The 22,679-nt window shown below is 36.1% G+C and overlaps 3 protein-coding genes across 3 annotated transcripts; all 3 read left to right on the top strand.

The window, feature by feature from the left end:
* The first annotated feature begins 685 nt into the window (after nt 1-685).
* LOC130723723 (11-oxo-beta-amyrin 30-oxidase-like) lies at nt 686-5,967 on the top strand. Its single transcript, XM_057574847.1, has 5 exons — nt 686-1,230; nt 1,321-1,538; nt 1,641-1,891; nt 3,076-3,466; nt 3,800-5,967. Exons 1-5 carry the CDS (start codon nt 927-929, stop codon nt 4,148-4,150), a joined length of 1,515 nt encoding a protein of 504 aa, XP_057430830.1. The 5' UTR covers nt 686-926; the 3' UTR covers nt 4,151-5,967.
* Nucleotides 5,968-6,377: 410 nt separating this feature from the next.
* Nucleotides 6,378-8,191, top strand: LOC130726041 (uncharacterized). The gene is made up of 2 exons (XM_057577250.1): nt 6,378-7,566; nt 7,857-8,191. Exons 1-2 carry the CDS (start codon nt 7,239-7,241, stop codon nt 7,889-7,891), a joined length of 363 nt encoding a protein of 120 aa, XP_057433233.1. The 5' UTR covers nt 6,378-7,238; the 3' UTR covers nt 7,892-8,191.
* A 9,158-nt stretch (nt 8,192-17,349) lies between these two features.
* On the top strand, nt 17,350-21,747 carry LOC130726089 (uncharacterized). The gene is made up of 5 exons (XM_057577313.1): nt 17,350-17,940; nt 18,521-18,670; nt 19,599-19,889; nt 19,975-20,172; nt 20,426-21,747. Exons 1-5 carry the CDS (start codon nt 17,496-17,498, stop codon nt 21,586-21,588), a joined length of 2,247 nt encoding a protein of 748 aa, XP_057433296.1. The 5' UTR covers nt 17,350-17,495; the 3' UTR covers nt 21,589-21,747.
* Nucleotides 21,748-22,679: the final 932 nt, after the last annotated feature.

Below are 22,679 nucleotides of genomic sequence, written 5' to 3'. Positions count from 1 at the left end.
CTGACTCTGATTGGTGTGGTGATCAAGTGGATAGGCGTAGCACAATGGGATATGTGTTTTACTTTGGGAAAGCACCAGTCTCATGGTCATCAAAGAAACAAGCTGTAGTTGCTTTATCAACTTGTGAAGCGGAATATATAGCAGCATGTAGTGCTGCATGTCAAGGTCTGTGGTTGCTGTCTTTGATTGAAGAATTAGGACTGAAGACTGATGAAGCTGTCCTTCTGAAGATTGACAACAAGTCAGCAATAGATCTTGCGAAGAATCCAGTTAGTCATGGTAGGTCCAAACATATAGAGACCAAATACCATTTTCTGAGAGATCAAGTCTGCAAAGGTCGGATTAAATTGCAGCATTGTGGTACAAATTTGCAGATAGCTGATGTTTTGACAAAGGCTTTGAAGATTGACAAGTTCAAGTATATGAGAGAACAATTGAATGTCAAGAATTTCTGAATTGTGCAGCTGAACTAATTGTTGAACTGTTTTGTAGTTTTTTCCCTTTCATTAGGTTTTTCTGCAATATCTGGTTTAGCATTGTTGTGATAGTTTAGCTTTGTTACATGTTTTGTTGTAAGCTTCTTGGATTAGGAGGGGATGTTAAGTAATAATCCAAGTTAGCAGTAGTAGTTAGTTAGTGGGCCTGGTTAAATGTAAAAGCCCAGTGGAGTGTGAGCCCAAGTTATGGGTTGTATATAGCTGCATATTGCAGTGTTGTGTAACTAATGAATCAATAATCAGTTTTCATTTGTTATCTCTAATCTTCCAGCACTCTCTCTTTCTCTCTCGTTCTGTTATTCTTCTCTGAACTCCAACATGTATTTAAAAAGTTAAAAACTAGCCATGCGAGCCTCGCTCCTTATTATTCAAGTCAGATTGTTTAATTACATAAACCACACAAGCAGAGTCATTGACAGGCAGAGATAGATGGAGTTGCTTTCAGTCTCAGTCTCAGGATGTACAATAATCTGGGTTGTGATGACAGTGATAGTTGCTGTGATTCCAATATGGGCCTTGCAGGTGCTGTGGCTGAAACCAAAGAAGATGGAAAATCTTCTAAGAGCTCAAGGTCTTCAAGGCCAACCTTACAAGCTTGACCTTTTCTGTGCCGAACTCAAGCAAAACTACATGCTCAAGTTGCAACATGAAGCCAACTCCAAACCCATTACTCTCTCCAATGATGTTGCACCGGATGTATTCTTGTCTCCCCATCAAGCTGTCCTCAAATATGGTATATATATGTGAAATTAATTGAGTCCTCTTTAAAGTTTACTACATATAACATATATATAATAATGAATTGATATATATGTGGATGCAGGTAAGAATTCCTTTTTATGGGAAGGTAGGAAACCAAAGGTGATCATCACAAACCCAGAAGAAATCAAACAAGTCTTTAACAAGATGCAAGACTACCCTAAACCAAAGTTAAGTTCCATTGCCAAATTTTTTAGCGTTGGTCTCATAGAATATGAAGGTGAAAAATGGGCTAAGCATCGAAAAATTATTTCCCCGGCATTCCACCCAGATAAATTGAAAGTAAGGTTTATATATGTCTTTCATTTATTCATGAATTAACTTTGTTGTCAAACTCTAATTTTTCTTTTAATTTGCTAATGTGATTTACTGCACAATTTACAGAGTATGCTACCAGCTTTTTTAAAAAGCAGCCAGGATATGATTAGCAAATGGAAGGAAATGTTGGCATCAAAGGATGGAACAACATGTGAGATTGATGTTTGGCCTTTTCTTCAGGATTTAACTTGTGATGCAATTTCTAGAACGGCATTTGGAAGCAGCTATGCTGAAGGAACCAAAATATTTGAGCTTCTCAAAAGGCAGGGGTATCTTTTAATGAAAGCACAGTATGCTCACATTATTCCAATCTTGATGTAAGACTACTAGCTATGATTTTGGTTAATATGTCACTAACTAATTATATGTATCACCAAAGCTTAAATTATTCATATGTGTAGGCCTAATGACAGACAACAATAATAAAAAATGACTCTCTGGTAGGTAAGTGGTCAATGGTGGTCGTCATAGCATAATTCCAAAACATTTGTTCAGCGTGATGTACTCGCTAGTAAGTCTATTTATTTAAAAAAAAAAAATACTCCAAGGAGAATCTTGGCATATAAGACAACATGTATTAAGATATTTTCACTCCAACATGTTATTAAAAAAGGTGAATTCTGTGGTATCCATATATTTTTTCGGGTATGGTACCTCGTATAGTACTTTAAGTTATAATTTTGTTATTTTCTTAAAAAAAAAGGATGATTTATTGTTGCAATTTTTTTAAGAATTTAAGTTTGATGACTCAATTAACTAATTACATATGGTATTTAAGTTTGTTTATATTGTTCAATGCACGATTTGAAAAACTAGGGTTTTAAGTTTAACTTTCGATTTTGAGAGATCATCTAAGATCATTTCTTGTCAGATCTTCTTTTTCCATGCTTCACCTATGTTAAACCTTGCAAATCTTCATCCATCATTTTCTTTTAAGTTCAAATTGTATTATTTTTCTATTAATTTATATCATTCTGGGTACCACGCCTTATTCTGGCTTAAGGTACCACAGCAAGCACCTATTAAAAATGACCCCACACTTTTATAATATTGTTATGGTTCATACTTTTCTCCAATCCACTATATCAAATTATCAATTATTAGATACAAGTCCATCAGCTTCATAGTACGTATTATTTTCAAGATGCCAATATTTAATTTAGAAATTAATTTTAATTTAGCAATAACTACAATATAATAGTTAAATAGTTTTCTCTTTTATAACTATTAACAAAAATCAGATATAAAAAAATGCGTGGAAGATAAGAGTCAATGATGGTTCAATTACTTATATAGAGTACTGAGAAATGTTTAATAATATAAAGATTTGAAAATAAAAAATTAAGCAATTTTCTCAAAATATGATAGTTGTAAAAAATAATTATGGTGTACATTCAAACTTAGTAAAAATGTATTACAGTTTTATGTTACAAATTTATATATTTATATTGCACCCACAACTTAAATTTTTTAGATACTAACATTACTGGATATTTTGTAGGTTTCTACCAACTGCCACAAATAGGATGATGAAGGAAATCAACAGAAATATTAGTGATTCAGTTGTGAGTATCATTAAAAAACGAGAGCAAGCCATGAAGAATGGCGAAGCCACAAATATTGATTTTTTAGGCCTAGTTTTGGAATCAAATCACAGTGAAAATCAAGGACATGGAAACAGTAAGATTAATGGAGGAATGACTGACCAAGATGTAATTGAGGAATGCAAGCTATTCTACCTTGCTGGGCAAGAGACCACTGCAAATTTGCTGGTTTGGACAATGGTGTTATTGGCTAGGCATCCTGAATGGCAAGCACGTGCACGGCAAGAAGTTTTGCAAGTTTTTGGCAACCAAAATCCAAACAATGATGGATTGAGTCACTTGAAAATTGTAAGTATCTATCATGTATATATCATGGATTACTTAGTTTTATTTTGAGACTAATAATTACTTTTAGACTTGTTTAAATCATGCAAGCTAGGTTTACCATAGGTAAAATCAACATAATTTAGGGGCCCAATATTGACATATGCATGTATTTTAGAAAATTCAATCTCTCAACACATGTCAACATATTATTGGACTACCCAAAATTAAGGTGATTTTATGATTTTTATCCAAACATTTACCTGGAGCAAGTAAAATTGAGCTTATAAATAGGATGACATGAACTATTATAATTGTTTTCATACTAACTTACCAAAACTTTTTGTCCTTTTATAGATGACAATGATTCTATATGAGGTTCTTAGGTTATATCCACCTGCAATTTACTTCAACCGTGTTGTTCCAGAGGATTTGAAACTTGGAGACCTTTCACTACCTGCAGGAACTCACATTTCCATACCAATACTTTTGATCCACCATGATAATGATATATGGGGTGATGATGCAAAGGAGTTCAAACCTGAGAGGTTCTCAGAAGGCATTGCTAAGGCCACAAAAGGCCAACTTTCATATTTCCCATTTGGATGGGGTCCTAGAATGTGTATTGGCCAAAACTTTTCGCTGTTAGAAGCAAAAAGGCTTAATAGCACTTTTGGTCCCCCACGTTTCAAAAATGTGCAATATTAATCCCCCACGTTTGAAAATAGCATAATGGTACCTCCACGTTTGTCTCCGTTAACAGTTTTGGTCCCTCAGCAATTTTCCGTCCAAAAACTAACCGTTCTGAGGGTAAATATGTAATTGAGCAAAAAAAATTAATTAAAATATTAACAACACTTAAAAACCAAGAAAAATATCCCCTTCTCATCTCCCTCATCATCTTCATCAACCTAGAAAACCCAGAAAAAAAATATTCCTCTCCAAAACATCTTCATCTTCCCTACAAATATATCACCTTGCCCATAAAACCCAGATCAAACACTTGGATTCATTCTTCCATGGCTGGTCTTCAACAATGCAATTTCTTTGCCAGCCACAACAAACTTATTTTTTTGACAATAACCAACAAAAATAAATTAAAACGAGACAGACCAGATATAGAGCTACATGAATATGAAATCAAAAAGAACCCCGTAGATCTGAACAAGAAAATTAATGCTTTGGGTCAATTGTTCCAGTAGAAGGTGGTGTTGTATGTTTAAAAATCCTCAAATCTCCCACACCCTCATCTTCGCCCCCAAACCCAACCCTAATTATCCTCACTGTTCTCCAATGCTCTGTTTCGAGAAGAAGGAAGAGATGCCGCGGTTCTCGTTGAAGAAGAAGATCCATCCTTCCGCCGCTGCCGCCGCTGATAAGAGAGTTTGGCTTTGGATCCGAATGCCCAGCCACCTTCTGATTGGGTTTTATTGCTGAAGGAACAAAACCCCTTTGTTCCCCGTTTGATTTGATTCCATTGCTCGGTGCTAACTGTTGCTATGGCTTCTCGCGGTTGCTGATTTCAGAGGGCTTTACTTGGATGGATATGGATTCGTCTGATTTGTCTTCTTCTTCGCCTTGCACTTCTCCCATGTCTTCTTCTACTGCTTGCACTGCCTCTGATGCTGTTCAGTTTATGGGTCAAGATGGTGATGGTTGCATTTCGTTCGCTTCCCCCAAACCTCTTTAGATAAAAAACAACAAAACCATCACCCAACCGCCATGAATCTGGTTCAGGGGTTAGCAAATATGGGTTTCGAATCTGGGTTTTGGGGTCTGATGTGAGAAACATTTTACCATCAGAACCCAGAAATTTTACCCAGAACCCAGAAACATTATCTCCAATACTGTTCTGATTTTTGTTTCAAATACCGACAACCCAAAACTTCAATTCTAGAACCCAAAATTCCCTGGTTCCTCCCACCTCTCCAACCTCTCCTCACCCAAATCACCGTGGAGCTTCTCGCTTCTCCAAGACGCAGAACAAGCAAAACAGAGACACGAGGTTCTTTGCTCTCCAACGCCGTTTGAGTAGATGAGTGTCCTAGATTTTTTTTTTATTAATTTTATCAATTTAAATTTTATTAAAATTTCCAAGTCAGCAAAAAACGTTAGTTTTTGGACGGAAAATTGGTGGGGGACCAAAACTGTTAACGGAGACAAACGTGGAGGTACCATTATGCTATTTTCAAACGTGAGGGATTAATATTGCACATTTTTGAAACGTGGGGGACCAAAAGTGCTATTAAGCCAAGCAAAAACAGTATTGTCATTGCTTTTGCAGAATTTCTCATTTGAGCTTTCTGCGGCCTATAAACATGTTCCCACAACTCTGCTTACTTTGAAGCCAAAAAATGGGGTGCAACACATTCTCCATAAATTGTAATTTCAATCTTCTATAACTTTCGTATTGATGTAAGCTATCTTTTAGGAATCCAATAAAATGCAAGCATGTTTTTCTTTTTTTACATTCAACTAGTGATTAGTGGTTTGAATCAATAAACTTATGTGCAATTTCACAGTGAGGACACTTGTTCCAAAATCAGAAAAACATATATATCTGGTAGAAGAATCCAGATATATATATATATATATATTTGATATAGTAAATAGTTTTTACTTTTACCTCTTTTACTCTTGTATACTTACCTCAACTCTCAACCCATTAGGTTAGTTAGTGAGGTTGTTAGTTGCAGTTAGTTTAACCAAACTAGTTGGTTAAGTTTGTTACTTTACCTTTGTTATTCACTCCTCTCTATATAAGCTACACTCTTGTACATTTCACACTATCAATTCAATTCAGTTTTTCAGTTTCAATTGTTCACTCTTCTTCTACCTTCCGCATCAAGAATTGTTATGGTATCAGAGAGAGCTCTGCTGCGCATCAATGGCGGCTGAAGAACCAGCCTACCCTTTCACTGTGCAAGATGCACAAACCATCTCTCACACCTTCTATATTCATCCGAACGAGAGTCTCGCTACCGTTCTCGTTTCACCACCGCTCACAGAAGGAAACTATCACAACTGGGCAAGAGCCATGAAGATGAGTCTCTTGACGAAGAACAAGCTTGGTTTCGTCGATGGGTTGATTCCTGAGCCTCCAACGGGTCATCCTGTGCTACCGTTCTAGCAACGATGCAATGTTCTTGTGTTGAGTTGGATTATCAAATCGTTGAGTCAAGAAATAGCACAATCGATTCTCTAGAGGGAGAAAGCCACAAAGGTTTAGAGGGAGCTTCGAGAAGGTTTTTCCCAAGCTGATTTGTTCAGGATCTCAGAGATTCAAGAAGAGATATTCAGCTTGAAACAAGGTAATTCTTCAGTCTCAAAATTTTACACAAGTATGAAAACCCTTTGGGATGAGTTAGATGTCTTGAATCCTCTACCTTTATGCACTTGTAATCCACGGTGTTCATGGTGCGATTAGAAATGTTGAAGAAGAAAGAAACAAGAACCAAGTGGTTAGGTTTCTTAGGGGTTTGAATGATCAATTTTCTGGGGTTAGGTCCAATTGATGTTGCTTGATACTCTACCCAATGTGAATCGTGTTTTTGCTTTAATCTCACAACAAGAAAGGAAGTTTTCTTCTGAGAATGTTTCTGGGTCCAAAGCTTTGTTGGCTTCATGAGAAGGCTCAAGTGATAGCAGGAATGCACAGTTTGAGAACAGAAGTGCACAATCTGAGAATCAGAGCTATCATCATTCTAATTCTGGAGGTTGCAACAATAATCATGGAGAGAGCAACAATCATGGAGGAAGCAAGTATTCAAACAAGAAGTGTTCTTATTGTGGCAAGATGGGCCATACAGTGGAGGATTGTTACAAGAAGCATGGGTTTCCACCAGGGTTCAAGTTCAAGAATCCTAAATATGCTAACAGATCTGCAAACTTTGTTCATAGCAATGAAGAGGATCAAGATTCTCAGGAAGCAGCTTCAGCTTCAGGACAAGAGGGAACACGTTTTGGCTTCACCGCTGACCAATATCATCATTTGTTGGCCCTCCTTCCATCTCAAGATCAGAAGAGTTCTTCCTCAAATCATGTAGCTAGTGTCAATTCTTGTGCTCAAATCCAATCATCTAAGAATGGTAATGGTCACTCACAGGGTGTTCCCACCAAGAATGGTAAACCTCTAGACACTACTTGGATACTTGATATTGGTGCAACTGATCATATATACAATACTCTGAGTTATTTTCATGATTATAAGCATGTGGCACCTATTCCTGTTTCACTGCCAAATGGAGTTGTAGAAAAAGCAATGATCAAAGGATCAGTTCATATTACCCCATCTTTTATCCTGACAAATGTGCTGTTTCTACCAAACTTTGAATTCAATCTGATTTCAGTGCATAAGTTGGTGAAATGTCTTCGTTTTAAGCTGACTTTTGAGGATGATTTTTTCTTAATACAGGATTCCAATGTTTGGAGGACGATTGGCACAGCTAGAGTAGAAAGAGGAGGACTCTACATCTTCAACAATGCCTCTGTACATCCCCCTTTGAAAGCTTGTAATTCAGTCACTGTAAATCCTAGTATAAAACCTTGTAAATCTGTTTCATTACCTGCACTTGTCAATAGTCATTCAGTTTGTGTTTCACAGTCTAGTGTACAAAATTTATGGCATTTTAGGCTAGGCCATCCTTCTTTTGTCAAAGGTCAATCAATTAATGACCTCTTTCCATATGTACATTGTACAAAAGATTCTGTATGTGAAATTTGTCCACTTGCAAAGCAAAAGAAACTCAGTTTTCCTCTTAGCAATTTTGTTTCTTCTGCTATTTTTCAGTTAATACATGTTGATATTTGGGGTCAGTTTCAGTTCATTCTTTGCATGGTTATTCTTACTTCTTAACCATAGTTGATGACTACTCTAGATTTACCTTGATTTACTTACTTAAGTCTAAAGCTGAAGTAAGAAACCTTGTTCAAGATTTTTGTGCATTAATAGTCAATCAGTATAACACAACAGTGAAGGTTGTTAGAAGTGACAATGGCAAGGAGTTTGCTTTAGATAAGTTTTATGCCACAAAAAGAATTATCCATCTGACAAGTTGTGTTGAGACACCTCAACAAAATTCTATTGTTGAGAGGAAGCATCAACATATCTTGAATGTGGCTAGGGCATTATTGTTCCAAGCACATCTTCCTAAAATTTTCTGGGCTCATGCCATTGCTCACTCAGTCTATCTCATAAATAGGCTTCCTAGTCCAGTGTTAGCTCATAAATGTCCTTATCAATTGTTATATGATGAGCTACCAGATTTGACAACTCTAAAAGTGTTTGGTTCTCTCTGCTTTGCTTCTACTTTGTCTAGTCATAGAACCAAGTTTGATCCACGAGCCAAAAAGTGTGTTTTCTTAGGGTTTAAGTCAGGAACCAAAGGTTATTTGGTGCATGACCTCAAGTCTAGAGATATTTCTATTTCTAGAAATGTTGTGTTTCATGAGAAAATTTTCCCATATAAAGCCTATTCTCACATTGACCAAACAGAGGCATGTGTCTTACCTCAACCTACATTTTTGACTGAAGACTTCTTTGCCAACCCTACTACTGACCAAACACAACCCAATACTACAACACCTCATATCACAGAACCAACTGTTACTGGTCAAGTAGCCTCCAATTCTTCAGAGGAAATTATCCAAAGGGTCTCCACCAGAACCAGAAGGCCTCCAGCTTATTTGCAAGATTTCCATTGTACTCTTTCTGCTTCTACTGCTGTGCCAGCTCACTCCACAAGCAAAGGTATCTCTCATCCTTTGTCTCAAGTCATTTCTTATGATAGTTTAGCTCCTTCATATCGATCCTTCATTATGAATATCACAACAACCGTTGAGCCCACAAGATACTTAGAAGCAGTAAAGCATGATTGCTGGAGAAAAGCAATGGATCAGGAGATAGAGGCATTGGAAAGGAATAACACTTGGATATTGGTAGATAAACCTTCTGATAAGACACCAATTGGGTGTAAATGGGTTTATAAAATCAAATATAAACAGGATGGCACAATAGAAAGGTACAAGGCAAGGTTGGTTGTGAAAGGTTACACCCAAGTTGAAGGAATAGATTATCTGGATACTTTTACACCGGTAGCCAAGATGACAAAGGGTTTTTCTTTCTCTAGTGTTCACCAATAACTGGTTTCTTCATCAACTAGATGTTGATAATGCTTTTCTTCATGCAAGCTTGGATGAAGAGATCGATTTATATGTCATTGCCTTAGAGTCTTCACACAAGCAAGCCTATTCAAGTGTGTCTACTTCAGAAGTCATTATATGGACTCAAACAGGCTAGTAGACAGTGGTATACCACATTGAGCACAACTCTTCAGACTCTTGGTTTTTCACAAAGCCCTGCAGATCACACTTTGTATACCAAGAGATCAGCTACTGGATCTTTCACTGCACTGTTATTATATGTTGATGATGTGCTGCTAGCAGGGAATGACATGAAGGAAATAGACTTGGTCAAGGAGTCATTGCATTCTAAGTTTCGAATAAAGGATATTGGTGAGGCCAAATTCTTCCTTGGCCTAGAAATAGCAAGATCTCAAGCTGGTATTGTCTTGAACCAGCGCAAGTATGCTTTAGAACTCCTCTCATATTCAGGTCTACTTGGTTGCAAGCCTACTTCAACACCAATGGATCATTCTCAGAAAATTGGTGCTACCTCAGGAACTCTACTTTCAGATGTTGGTTCCTACAGACGTCTAGTTGGGAGGCTTCTATATCTTACAACTACAAGACCAGACATATCATTTGCAGTCAACCAGTTGAGTCAGTTCCTCTCTTCACCTACTGACATTCATGAGGCAGCTGCATATCGTGTTCTTAAATACATAAAGGGCAATCCAGGGTGTGGACACTTTTATCCAGCATCTTCATCAACAGTCCTCACAGCTTTTAGTGACTCAGACTGGGCAGGGTGTGTGGATACCCGCAAGTCTATCACTGGTTATTGCATGTTCTTAGGGTCTTCTCTAATATCTTGGAGGTCTAAGAAGCAAAACACTGCTTCTCGTTCCTCTTGTGAAGCGGAGTACCGTGCCATGGTAGCAGCAGTATGTGAAATACAATGGCTCAGCTACCTCTTGAAGGATCTTCAAGCTTCACTTGCATCTCCTGTTTCTCTCTACTATGATAACCAGTCAGCCATTCACATCGCTCACAATCCAAGTTTCCATGAGAGAACAAAGCACATTGAGCTTGACTGTCACATCGTGCGTGAGAAGATTTAACAAGGCCTGGTTCATCTACTTTTAGTGACTTCTACTTCTCAGCTGGCAGACATTCTTACCAAACCTTTGACTCCAGCTCCATTCTGTTCCATTTTCTCCAAACTAGGATTGTTGGACATACACTCTCCAGTTTGAGGGGGGCTATTAGATATAGTAAATAATTTTTACTTTTACCTCTTTTACTCTTGTATACTTACCTCAACTCTCAACCCATTAGGTTAGTTAGTGAGGTTGTTAGTTGCAGTTAGTTTAACCAAGCTAGTTGGTTAAATTTGTTACTTTACCTTTGTTATTCACTCCTCTGTATATAAGCTACACTCTTGTAAATTTCACACTATCAATTCAATTCAGTTTTTCAGTTTCAATTGTTCACTCTTCTTCTACCTTCCGCATCAAGAATTGTTCATATTTGAATTTGTATTGCTCAATTGGTGTTGGTGGGGTAAAAGGAGAGTACCTTGTCTTTCCAAGGGTTTGGATCCTCTCAAGTGTAAAAAAAACTTGAGATGGTCAAGTTTCATCATCTCACCACTGATTTAATTTAATTTAATTTATTTATTTATTATTTACACAAAAGTTAATGGTGAGATGATGAAACTTGACCCTCTCAAGTTTTTTTACACATGAAAGGATCCCAGCACGTCTTTTTCTAATGTTACTTTGGTTCTCTGAAGTCTGAACTCAGTTGTGATATATAGTACAGGTGTATATCAAGCACCAAATTACACAAAAGTTTAAGTTATTGGATAAGGTCACATGAATGATTAGGGACCCAAATTTATGGAAGAGGAAGAAGATGAAGATGGAATAACAAGAATTAAAATTAATTAAAATATTTTTCAATTGACTAAAATTGATGTGAAAAAGTTCACGTGGTCATCTCAGCTCAGCTGACTAGACTTGTCACTGGATCGTTGACCGGTCAAAATTGAGCAAAATGACTTAATTTAATTTAAAAAAAAATCTTGGGAACCAATTTGATGGAAAATATTTTCAGGAATTCAATTTGATTCCTCTTACTACTTCTAGACCAAAAGGTTATTTAATCCTTAATTTAATTACAATTTAGTATCACGGTAAAATCTGATTAAATGTATGTGTAAAAGTTAAATGCGGGACTCATGTATCTCAACAGTTTAGGTCCCTTTTTGCTGAAGTGAAGCACACAATACTTTCCCTCATTTCATGAGTAATGTAGCTTCTCTTTTTCAAAAAATCAGAAACCATTCCGATATAGAAGTGTACTTTCTAGGAAAAGTGCTGAAATATGATCAAGATTCAAGGCCACATGATGAAACATGACAGAGATATGAAGGCTTATATTGTACTAAAGCCAGAAAAGAAAAAGAAGAAGGTAGTTTTTGCTTGAGCTTGCGTTTTACTGACCGGCATAGAACAAATAAGGGTAGCCAAGTTGGTCCCTGAATGTGTCCACCGCCTTCAACTTCGTCCCTGAACTTTCAAAATGACGCTCGTGGTCCCTGGATGTGTCAAATCTCCCTCATCAGCAGTCCCTGGTTTAAAAAAAAACTAACACCGTTAACGGAAGTGTTACTCAGTCCCTGAATCTGAAAAAAAATTATTTCTCTCCCCAATCTTCCTCTACCTCTACCTCTCCCCACCACCATCACCCTCTCTCCATCTTCTTCATCCTTCTTCGTCTTCTTCCCACCCACATCCCCTCCTTCTCACACTCTCCCTCATGAAGACTAAACCAGAGAGAAGTAGCGTGTAAAAAGCAAAATTGACAACATGGGTATCTTAAAATTGGAAACTTTAACCACCAGCTGAGATTGTGGTGCTGAGTAACACAGATGAAAAATCAAGGAGAACTCATAAAGCTATAAACCATAAACACAAAAAAAAGAGGAATTAAGAGAAAGAGGGGTATACACAGAGTAATGAGACAGTCGACACCCTCACACAGACACAATCTTCTTCCATCCTTATTCATAAATAAAAGCAAACCCCTTTCTGAATTGTTTTGTTTGAATTGTTGGGTGTTGTTCTGCCAATAGGTGCGTGGGTAGAAAGTGGTAGAGTTGAGTTAGTGTGGTGGTTTCCCCTCTGGCTTCTGCATGTTTCGATTTGGGATTTGTCCCTTTGTATTTCTGGGTTGTGATGCCCCTAAAAAAAATAAGAAATCTGGTTCTTCTTTCTTCAATTCTCCAAGGTTGTTCATCAATCTCTCGCCAAAAGGTTTCACCGAAGCTGAACACATGATGAGTCCTACCTCCATACTCAACAGCAGGCCATTCTCTGGGTTGAAGAACCCGTTCTGGTGTGAATCAAACAGCCCACAAACCCAACTCTGGGCTCTAAGTCGCGGTGGTGGTCGACAGCGAGATGACGCTCCTCGTCGGCAATTCCAGTAGAGACGCCTACGCCAAATCCAAAGCCCATGTTTCCGAGCAGATCTAGAGTGATGAGACAGAACCATCGCCGCCGCCAACATCTCCGGCGAGGTGAGCTCTTCTGTGTGTATTCATGGTGCAAACTGATTATTTTTCTCTTTCTGAAATCTTTGAGTGAATTTTAGGGGGCTGCTGGGTTTGGGTATGTATTTTCTTAGTTTTTAGATGAGATGTGTGAAGAAGATGAAGGTCTAATATGTTTGTTGAAGGAAATTTTTGTTTTTCTAAGTTTTTCATGATTTAAATGAAAATGTTGAAGAAGATGCAGAAGATGAATAACTGATGAAGGTTTCTGGGATTTAATTTTTTAATTTTTAGTTTATTTTTTTCCCAGGGATGAAGGACTAAATTGAAGCCTTTCAAAAGTTCATACAAAAAAAAAATTCCAAGTCACACTTCCGTTAACGGTGTTAGTTTTTTTTAAACCAGGGACTGCTGATGAGGGAGATTTGACACATCCAGGGACCACGAGCGTCATTTTGAAAGTTCAGGGACGAAGTTGAAGGCGGTGGACACATTCAGGGACGAACTTGGCTATTTACCCGAACAAATAATGCACTTTGTTCTTTCCCATTAATTTCAACTGTTTCGTGATGTTGACAGAGATGTTTTTTCCTAAACCCAATATTTTTGTTTAAAATTAAACATGTTAAACCAACTACACGTTTGTTTGTTGACAGAAAATTAAACATGTTAAATTGGTGTGTGTATAACATGGTGCATTGTATGCTTTTTTAGCTTTTCTTTTACTGCAGAGAAAAAGAAAACTGCTTACATTCGCGTAAACAAAATTAAAGATAAAGACAATGCATTTAATTTGTTCCATGCTGATGCGTAACAAACAAGTACAAAAAAGTATATATATCGTTTGAAAAAAGCTTTATTTATAAAAAAACTCACATACATTTATTTATATATATATATATATATAATATTTCATATAACATTGAGTAGGATAAATATTGATCATAACTACATATGTATAATTAAAATTACAAATTATTTAGTGATCATCGTGATGCCTTAAAATTAGTCCATGGTTTATTTTTTAAAAATCAGATGGCTTTATATTTTTTATGTAAAAAATAGAGGCCATGGGGATACATATTTGGCCGAGCTCCTAGCTGTTATTCGCAGTTTGAATCTCTTAGGAGTGTTGATGGTGTTCAGAAGGTTGTCAGTGAGTTGGATTGTTTAGATGTTGTGAACTATTTATCGTGTATTAACTTGTTGAGTCTGCACTCTTGCGTGATGTAAATTGCTGAAGCGCGCTTCTTAAACTAGAAGCACTAGGAGATTGTGTTTCCGCATGTTTTCTGAAATTGTAATAAGGTTGTTGATGCTCTAGTTAAGTTGAGTTTAAGGGAGAGGGTTCTTTGGAAGTCTTGGAACTTCCCTTCAAGGGAGGTGCTCCATCTGTTGGAGCGTGGTTAATTTTTCACTTTCTGTCTTGTTGTAAGAAGAGAGAAGATTAGTAGAGAGAAAGTGTGAGAAAAAAGTTAGTTTTTATAAGTTTTTTGATATAATAGAAATAGAAGAGAAAGAGAAGAGTTAGTGATGTGGAATCTTGATCCCTAGAAAGAGAGGAGATTGATTAGTATAAAATGCCATGTTTACCCTAAATATAAAATATTAAAATTTGATTGTAAATTAATTATTGGAGTTTGATAAGGGTAAAATTAAAGTGGTATAAATTAAACAACTTAGTTCTCTCTCGATCACTTGTTCTTTCATCTCACATACAAGTAGACTACAAAAACGTGAGGGTCGCATATCTTTTCTCCACTCTTAAATTAAAGAATTAAGTTCCATTCACACTTTTTTTAATTTAAGTGGAAATAGGTGAAGAGAAGATAAAGATAAAAAAAAAGTAAGAGATGCGACGAGTTGTGTAATTGATTGAGAAGAGAAAATTAGATTGAAAGTGATGTGGAAATGAAATTCACAAGGGAATGTATCTTAGCTCCAAAAGAAATTATACCTATATCTCTCTCTCCTAACGCCATTTCTTTATTTCTTTCTTCTTGGAGCTTGTGCAAACAGACAAAGTGTTATAAATTTCAACCAGTAATATATGGTTTCTTATGGATTAGACAAAGTAATTGAAGTTAAACCATACATAATGGTTTATGTCTTATTTATATATAGTTATATATATATATATATATGTATATGTATTATTTATATATATTATTATATAAATAAAAAAATTCATAAATAAGACATTAAGATTCTCAAATTTGAACGATACTTATTTCAAATGAACCAAGCCAATAATACACAGAGTGTCCAAGTGGGTGTTGGTAAAAATTCTTAAAAATTAATCCTCTTATTTTTTGTTGGTCTTATTCAATGTACTTCCACAATTGGTTGTCGTGAGACTAATGTGTCGCCTCACATTCAGCGCGCTAAATAGTTGAGGTTAACCAATGAGTTTTCATTTAAAGGAGTTGAAAATGAAATCCTCAATCTCTTGCTTAAGAGACAATTGTTGAACTATTATGTCAACTAACTTGGTTATAAAACCTTTCATTTGATATATACTACATTCATTCGAAATTGTTTATTGTTTAAGGTTATGCACAAAAAGAAGTCATTAATTTATTTTATAAAATTTGATGAGATACTCTTATTTATACTCATATATATATATAACTTAGTTTTTTTTTTTACAACTAACCCACATTAATACTCACTAATTAGTATATGAAGAATATGGTTGATCAAGATAACATGTGATTGGTGAGACAAAAATTATTGGATGGCCGTATAAATGAAAAATAAAAAGATAAAATATCTTGAATTTTTATATCAATAAACATATTGGAATGATGGTAGTTCATCTTTCATCTCATTTTCACTATTTTTATTTCCTTATTTTTTCTTACTTTTTCTCACATAATTTATTTTCCTTTTCTTATATTCTTTTCCCTATTATGTTATCATATTTTCTTATTTCTTCCTCTTCTATTTATATTTTTATATGTATAGCTGAATTTTGGGTGTGAATGATTTTCAAGATTCCTCATAAGACAAGGACAAGTTCGGAGCTTTAGTACATATATAAAGGTCTAGTGTCTCAACAAGTCAAAATCACAACCCATCTGTCATTGATCCTTGTTCTTGTTTTCACTCATCCGGTTCAAGTTTCAACTCTGCAAAACCATGTCTATGATGGATATATATGGTAAGTCCAAAATGGTATATGAGAATATGAGAATATTTATAAACTAGTTTTCTAATTTGCCAACTCTAGGCTTATATTCGTTAGGCTCTTTTGATATATATTGACATCAAAATTTCTCCACAATTTTTTAATAATCTCTCTGTTTTACGCTAGAATGCATAAGCATCAATTTTTTGTCAAATTATTATATTAGTGTGAAACTTATTCATAGCGTCAACGTTTAGATCTTTTTTGAGATGGTCAACGTTTAGTTATTAAATATTTAAACTGTCATGTATTGAATAGAAAGTGAGAATATAAACAACCATTTTTTTTGTTTTATGCCAAATAAAAAATTGTAACTTTTGAATGATTTGTTTGATGGATTAATTATATTCTAAACTTTGTTGTTTGTCAATAACTCTAATAAGGTAAAAAGACCTTATATGCTTTTTTTCAGTTTGGGTTACCTATTTTTCTTTAAGAATTTGGTAAAATCACCCGAGATTTACCTTAGGAAAATCACTCTTGTTGTTTGTTAATAATTTGCATCTTTTAGAGATTGATTCCCTGAAACTTTCTCTCCCAAATTCAGATATCACCCAACTCTTACAAGTTATTATTCAGGCGTCAATTCATTGTTGCTTGACAATGATTTGCATCTTGTTTTAAAATGAGTTTAATCCTTAGTTTTTTTTTTATATGCAAATGTTAGTTTTTAGTAAATTAGTACAAATTATCCCTTCTCAGGTTTCGAATCATATCCCTTCACCTATAACTACCCTTCACTCACTTCAAGTAAATATGAGCAAAACCACTCCAGGTTTTTGTTTTTTTAGACAAATGTTAGTTGTTAGTAAATTAATCTCTCCTTATAATTCGAACTCCAGACCATTCACACATCATCTCATCCAACTCTTAGCTAACCCTTGGGGACACTAATTTTTAGTGGTATGGTAATATTTTGATATGTATGGTGAAATTTTATGCACAAAATATCATTAGAGTTAGAGTAATTTTTTTTGGTACATCGGAAAATGGAGCTAGAGTAATTTTATATCAAAATATGTACTTTCATAATGATTACAAGTAAAACAAAAATGTTACTAAATTTAATATATCTAGAAGTAAAAAGGTAATAATTTTATGAGTGTGTTACAGTGAATAAAGAGCAAAAGAGAAAGTTCAGGGAGGCAGTAATCGAAGGCCAATGGACGCAACAAGTGATTCCGATGTTCGAACAAAGCAATTCCTACCACAAGACCCAAATCAAAGGCAAAGGCACGGCGTTGCACGTGGCGGTGAACAACGGCAACGCCGACGTTGTGCGGAGGCTCGTGGAAGCGGTGGTGCAGCACGAAGGAGCAGCATCTGGAGGAGAAGAAGGAACCAGCGCCTTAGCAACGAGGAACGAGCAAGGGGCGAGTCCTCTGCACCTCGCTGCGCGGCGAGGGTTCGATGAGATCTGCAAGTGCATCATCGGAGCCGGTGGCGAAAGGAGGAGTTTGATGTGTGTTAGGAATGAGAAAGGCGAGACGCCTCTCTTCTCCGCCGTGAAAACACGGCAGTTGAAAACGTTTGCCTTGCTCTATCAGTTGTTTCCCAATGATACCAATCTTGCCATTAGAAACAAGGATGATAGCATCCTTCACATTGCAATTCGAAGAGAATTTTTAGGTAACTTTTCTCAACTTGAATGTTTAAAGCAAATAATTGATTTTCAATTAAAGCTGTTTTGGTTTTCAGTTTGGAAGTCTGTTTGAGACATTGGAATTCGAGATCACACATTCCAATGCCGCGAATGTGAAAGAGGCTTTGGACCTCTGTAGGTGAAAACACTTTCAAACTGAAAACCAAACATGCACTGGTTTTTGTCATTTGACCAGTTTGACCGATGGCATGGGCCGTCTGCGTGTAGGTTTTATCTGATGTGGATTTTTTAAATGTTTTTAAATTCTTATGTAGCACTTGGAATAATTGTCCACTTAGAATTCCAATGAAGCATTAATTAATGTATTTCCATATACTTGAAACGGAGGGAGTACTTGTATTTAGTTTACTCATGTTTAATCTCAAGTGGTAAGAGTTGGGGACGCATGGATTGGGGAGAGGAAAGTTCAGGGATCGATCATTGGAGGTGCAATTTATTGACAAAAAAATTCACTCCATCTAGCATGTTTACCATTGCCATCCCTAATTGCATTGTAATTGTTCAAACTTGATAATGTAAATTAAGCATTCATGATTTTTGCAACAGATATGGCAGTTATAATAGTGCATTGCTATCCTGTACTTTTGGACTTGCGGAACGGTGATCAAGCCACTCCTCTTGAAATTATTGCAGCTAGGCCTTCTGCGTTCAAGAGTGGAACTTATCTCACTTGGGGGAAGCGAATTCTGTATCACTGTAAGTGCAAATGTTTTGATCTTATTAAAAAGGATTTTACATTGAGTTATTTTTCTTGTTACAATCCAGAATGTTATTTAACTTCGCCCTAATTGAGTATTGAGTATTAATATTATCCATTCAAAAGCTTAACTATTAAGTCATGGAATAGAAAAGCTTAACAACTATGTTTGCAGCCAATGCTTAGTTTTATCTAGTATTAGATTTATCTACATGGTCAAAGAGGCAAAACTTATCAATCGGATATTAGATTTGTTGGTAAATTTGATACGGCAATGTTACCTATGTAGAGAATCGAGTGTGTGCCAAGTTCATATACTTGAGCACTCATAAGGTGCAAATGAAAGCACCAGAGTGTGAGGTTAGAGTAGATTAAGGAAGCTTGAGTTGTGTTATTTTTGTGTAAGTAATATGGTTTTTAACAAACATAAAGTTATGTGTAATAAATTTAGTGTTCACTCATCCCGTCATTTTTTTTTCTCGATCCTACATTATTTATAATAAAAAGTTATGAAATTTCTGACTGAGTTATCTGAAATTCTATTAATCCATCTAGGATAGAGTTAAATCACACTCATAAATCATTTAGTCAACACAAAAATTAATTATAGTAAAAGTGAATTTTACCGTGCTTGTCCACGTGTGTGAACCTTGTATGAGAAAACATGTTTGATCATTGATGGGCTCTCCTTTTTACTTCTGCTGATGTATTGGCGTCTGTGTCAATTTCTTCTTAATGATTGAAGTATGTTTAAAAACAAAACTAGAGAATCTTTAAAGGTGAAAAAATTTGAAGGACCAATGATTCAATATTATGAAATTTATATATATTCTGGTTGGTGGCATAAGAATCTTATTTGTGTTAAAATGAAAAAATCCATCAAAAACACCATTCTAATGTTCTTTTTTAATAATTTTTTTGTAAAAGGTATATATGTAAAACCTCTGGATGCAAAGACTGCAATGAAACGGTATTTGACGTCTGAGGGCGTTGGAAAAAATCGTAACAAAGCAAGCTCCTCCATTATAGAGAAAGATAAGAGTCAAGTAGCAATACAACTAGGCCCAGTTGATACCTCCCAAGCAATATCAGAAAAAGAAGACTGTGCACGATATGCAGATATTAATGTCCTCTGTTTTCAGTTTGCAGACATAATTCAAAAGTTAGTGTTCATATTCTGTCTTCCTTGGCTATCACTATTGGGCATCTCAATAGCAGGTACACTTGTATATATGCCCCTCCTCGTGCAATTTGCTTGGTTTTTCTCTACTTACACAATTGCTGATCTCTCTTTGCTTTGAAGACTTGGTGGCAATATATAAGTTGAAGCAGAAGCACACATGGGCTAGTCAGCTGTTGAACAAATTTATGGAAAACCCTTATCAGTCATACATGGGAATCGACGGTAATAATCCACTGCATTATACGGAAGATCATGATGAAGAAAAAGATGATGAAGAAGGGAAACTCTGGGATGTTATAAACCAAATACGTGAACAAAGTAAGGAACAAATTATATCAAAGTGGAATATTTCGAATTTGGATTCACTGCAGCAGATATCTTCTCATAATTATAGCCATTAATTTTTTCGGTTCACGGTTTAAATCTTTCTAAAGAAAAATAGATTATTAAATTAGAAAAATTTATGGTCAATTGTCTGGTGCAGAGGCTGGATCCAAATTCGAGTATGACAATACAAGTGTATAACTATCCACATATCACCTCTCCTTTTTAATTTTTTTTATATTTGCAGGGGATTCTCTAAATAAGGTGCCAGGTAGCTCAAAGCAGAAGGCACAACAAAGTGGAAAAAAGGAAAATTATTCTGAGGCACCACAAGAAAATGAAAAGATAGAAAAATATGTGGATTCACAAAATAAGGAGTCAGGTAGCTCAAAGCAGAAGGCACCACAACAAAATGAGAAGAAAGAAAAATATGACCCAAAAGAAACAGCATTTTTGGCTGCGGCGAAAAATGGCATAGTTGAGATTGTGCTTGAACTTCGGAATAATATAGAAAGTGTTGTCCATGACACTAACTCTAACAAGCAGAATGTATTGCTTGTGGCAGTGAAGAACAGGCAACCCTATGTTGTTGTGGAACTGAGGAGAAATTTAAAGTCAAACGGTCATATTAGACAGTTTGATAGCCTAACTTTCGAAACAGATAATGAAGACAACAATGTGCTACACATGGCAGCAGGTTCAGTGAGCAACAAGGAAAAAACTTGGCAAATAGCTGGCGCTGCCATGCAAATGATGTGGGACATAAAGTGGTATCAGTACATCAAATCGCTAGCGCCGGAGCATTTGGCGTGTAGGACCAACAAAGATGGCAAAACCCCTGGAGTAGTCTTTCAGGAGCAACACAGAGAACTCGTGAGCGAGGGTTCTGGGTGGCTCAAGGACACGGCGGAGTCCTGCTCTGTCGTGGCGGCGCTCATAGCAGGTGTCTCCTTCGCGACCGCGAGCACTGTCCCGGGCGGAAACAACCAGGACTCCAGCCACCCTGACTTGAATGGCCGACCTGCATTGGAAGGAAAACCTGCATTCGACACGTTCGCCATAGCTTCCTTGGTTGGACTCTGCTTCTCAGTCACTGCACTGGTCATGTTCCTCGCCATACTCACTTCTCGGAAACAAGTTGAGGACTTCCGAAGAAGTATACCGGTGAAGCTCCTCGTGGGATTTAGCTCTCTGTTTGTGTCCATTGCTGCGATGCTTGTTGCTTTTTGTGCTGGGAATTTCTTCCTGCTCAAGGACAAGTACAAGGAAAGTATCATATTCCCTATCTATGTTGCTACTTGCTTGCCCGTGACTCTCTATGCAATTGTGCAGTTTCCACTTTATGCTGATCTTGTTAAAACTATTCTCAAGAAGGTGCCACAGCCCAGTGGCAGGGGAGTCAATTTTTAGTACTATAGACTCTTGATAGTGTGTGTGATCTCATGACTTTGGATTTTTTAGTACCTTTAATTGAATTGTGTGTGCTGTGTTGTATGCTACCTGTGTTTAGAGTTCATAATAAGTATGTATTTCATTGTTTTCAAATAATATATTGATTTTTGTACTGCAGTGTCATAGTTTTTGTATCATCATTATCTATTGACAATTGATTCTTCAAATCACCTTGAGACAATTTTTAGTATAGATGTGTTCTTACTTTGTTCTATTGATAGTGTGATCTCACAACTTTATGTAGAGGATCCGGATTCTTAATTGAATAGGGGAGGTAAAATGTGATTGGCAAGTTGGGTCAACCTGTTAGGCCCGTAATTTTTTGATGGGCTTGGGTTGGGTACCTCCAACTCTACAAGTCTTTTTTTTTTTTGAAACGACTCTACAAGTCACAATTAACCTATATTTTCAACCTCATTAAATTGATGGTCCAAGTCGTGTCAGACCGGACGCCAAATTTTTAAACTTTCATATTTATGTATCAATATGTAGATGATTATGCCATTATGGTGATGAAGATGAGAAAGATGAAGATGGTAGTGATGGAAAAATGGATGTATCTTTTTTCAAGAGAGATAATGATTGAATCATATGAGAGCTTTGGGTTAATTATCTTATACGAGAAGAGAGAGAATAGAAGGTATATGATATATGATATATGTGATAAGTAGATAAAGATAGAAAATTGAGGTGTATGAAGAGTGTATGTACGGTTTAAGTGTTTATGTATCATTATTGAATCAAGCCGCTATATTACACACAGAAGCGCACGACCTATTAAATTCTATTATTTGTTGTCTTTTAAGTTTATTTTAATATTTGAAAAAACGGATTGGACCAAGAAACTCTAGGTCGTGTTGAGTCGTGTCACTCACATGTCATGCAAACCAACAATTCCTTCATGGAAACATTTTTATATTAGCATATTATTGTTCATTCTCTTACATGGAATAAAGCAAATAAAAAGAGAATATTGTGCATGCACGAGAATTTTACACCGAAAATGAATCACATTTTAAAGATGTGGAAAAGTTATTATTTAATTTAAT

This window comes from Lotus japonicus, chromosome 6 (assembly GCF_012489685.1).
Source record: "Lotus japonicus ecotype B-129 chromosome 6, LjGifu_v1.2".
NCBI lineage: Eukaryota > Viridiplantae > Streptophyta > Magnoliopsida > Fabales > Fabaceae > Lotus > Lotus japonicus.
Note: the sequence above shows the minus strand (reverse complement) of the source record. Positions and strands in the feature narration are given on the sequence as shown.

Excerpts from the sequence above, each read along its gene's own strand:
- LOC130723723 (XM_057574847.1), top strand. The coding sequence starts at position 927 with ATGGAGTTGCTTTCAGTCTCAGTCTCAGGATGTACAATAATCTGGGTT. Across the intron at positions 1,539-1,640 it reads TCCACCCAGATAAATTGAAA|AGTATGCTACCAGCTTTTTT; the intron begins GTAAGGTTTATA and ends CACAATTTACAG. Across the intron at positions 3,467-3,799 it reads GATTGAGTCACTTGAAAATT|ATGACAATGATTCTATATGA; the intron begins GTAAGTATCTAT and ends GTCCTTTTATAG.
- LOC130726041 (XM_057577250.1), top strand. The coding sequence starts at position 7,239 with ATGGGCCATACAGTGGAGGATTGTTACAAGAAGCATGGGTTTCCACCA. Across the intron at positions 7,567-7,856 it reads GGGTGTTCCCACCAAGAATG|GATTCCAATGTTTGGAGGAC; the intron begins GTAAACCTCTAG and ends TTCTTAATACAG.
- LOC130726089 (XM_057577313.1), top strand. The coding sequence starts at position 17,496 with ATGTTCGAACAAAGCAATTCCTACCACAAGACCCAAATCAAAGGCAAA. Across the intron at positions 17,941-18,520 it reads AATTCGAAGAGAATTTTTAG|ATATGGCAGTTATAATAGTG; the intron begins GTAACTTTTCTC and ends TTTTTGCAACAG. Across the intron at positions 19,890-19,974 it reads ATTGGGCATCTCAATAGCAG|ACTTGGTGGCAATATATAAG; the intron begins GTACACTTGTAT and ends TTTGCTTTGAAG.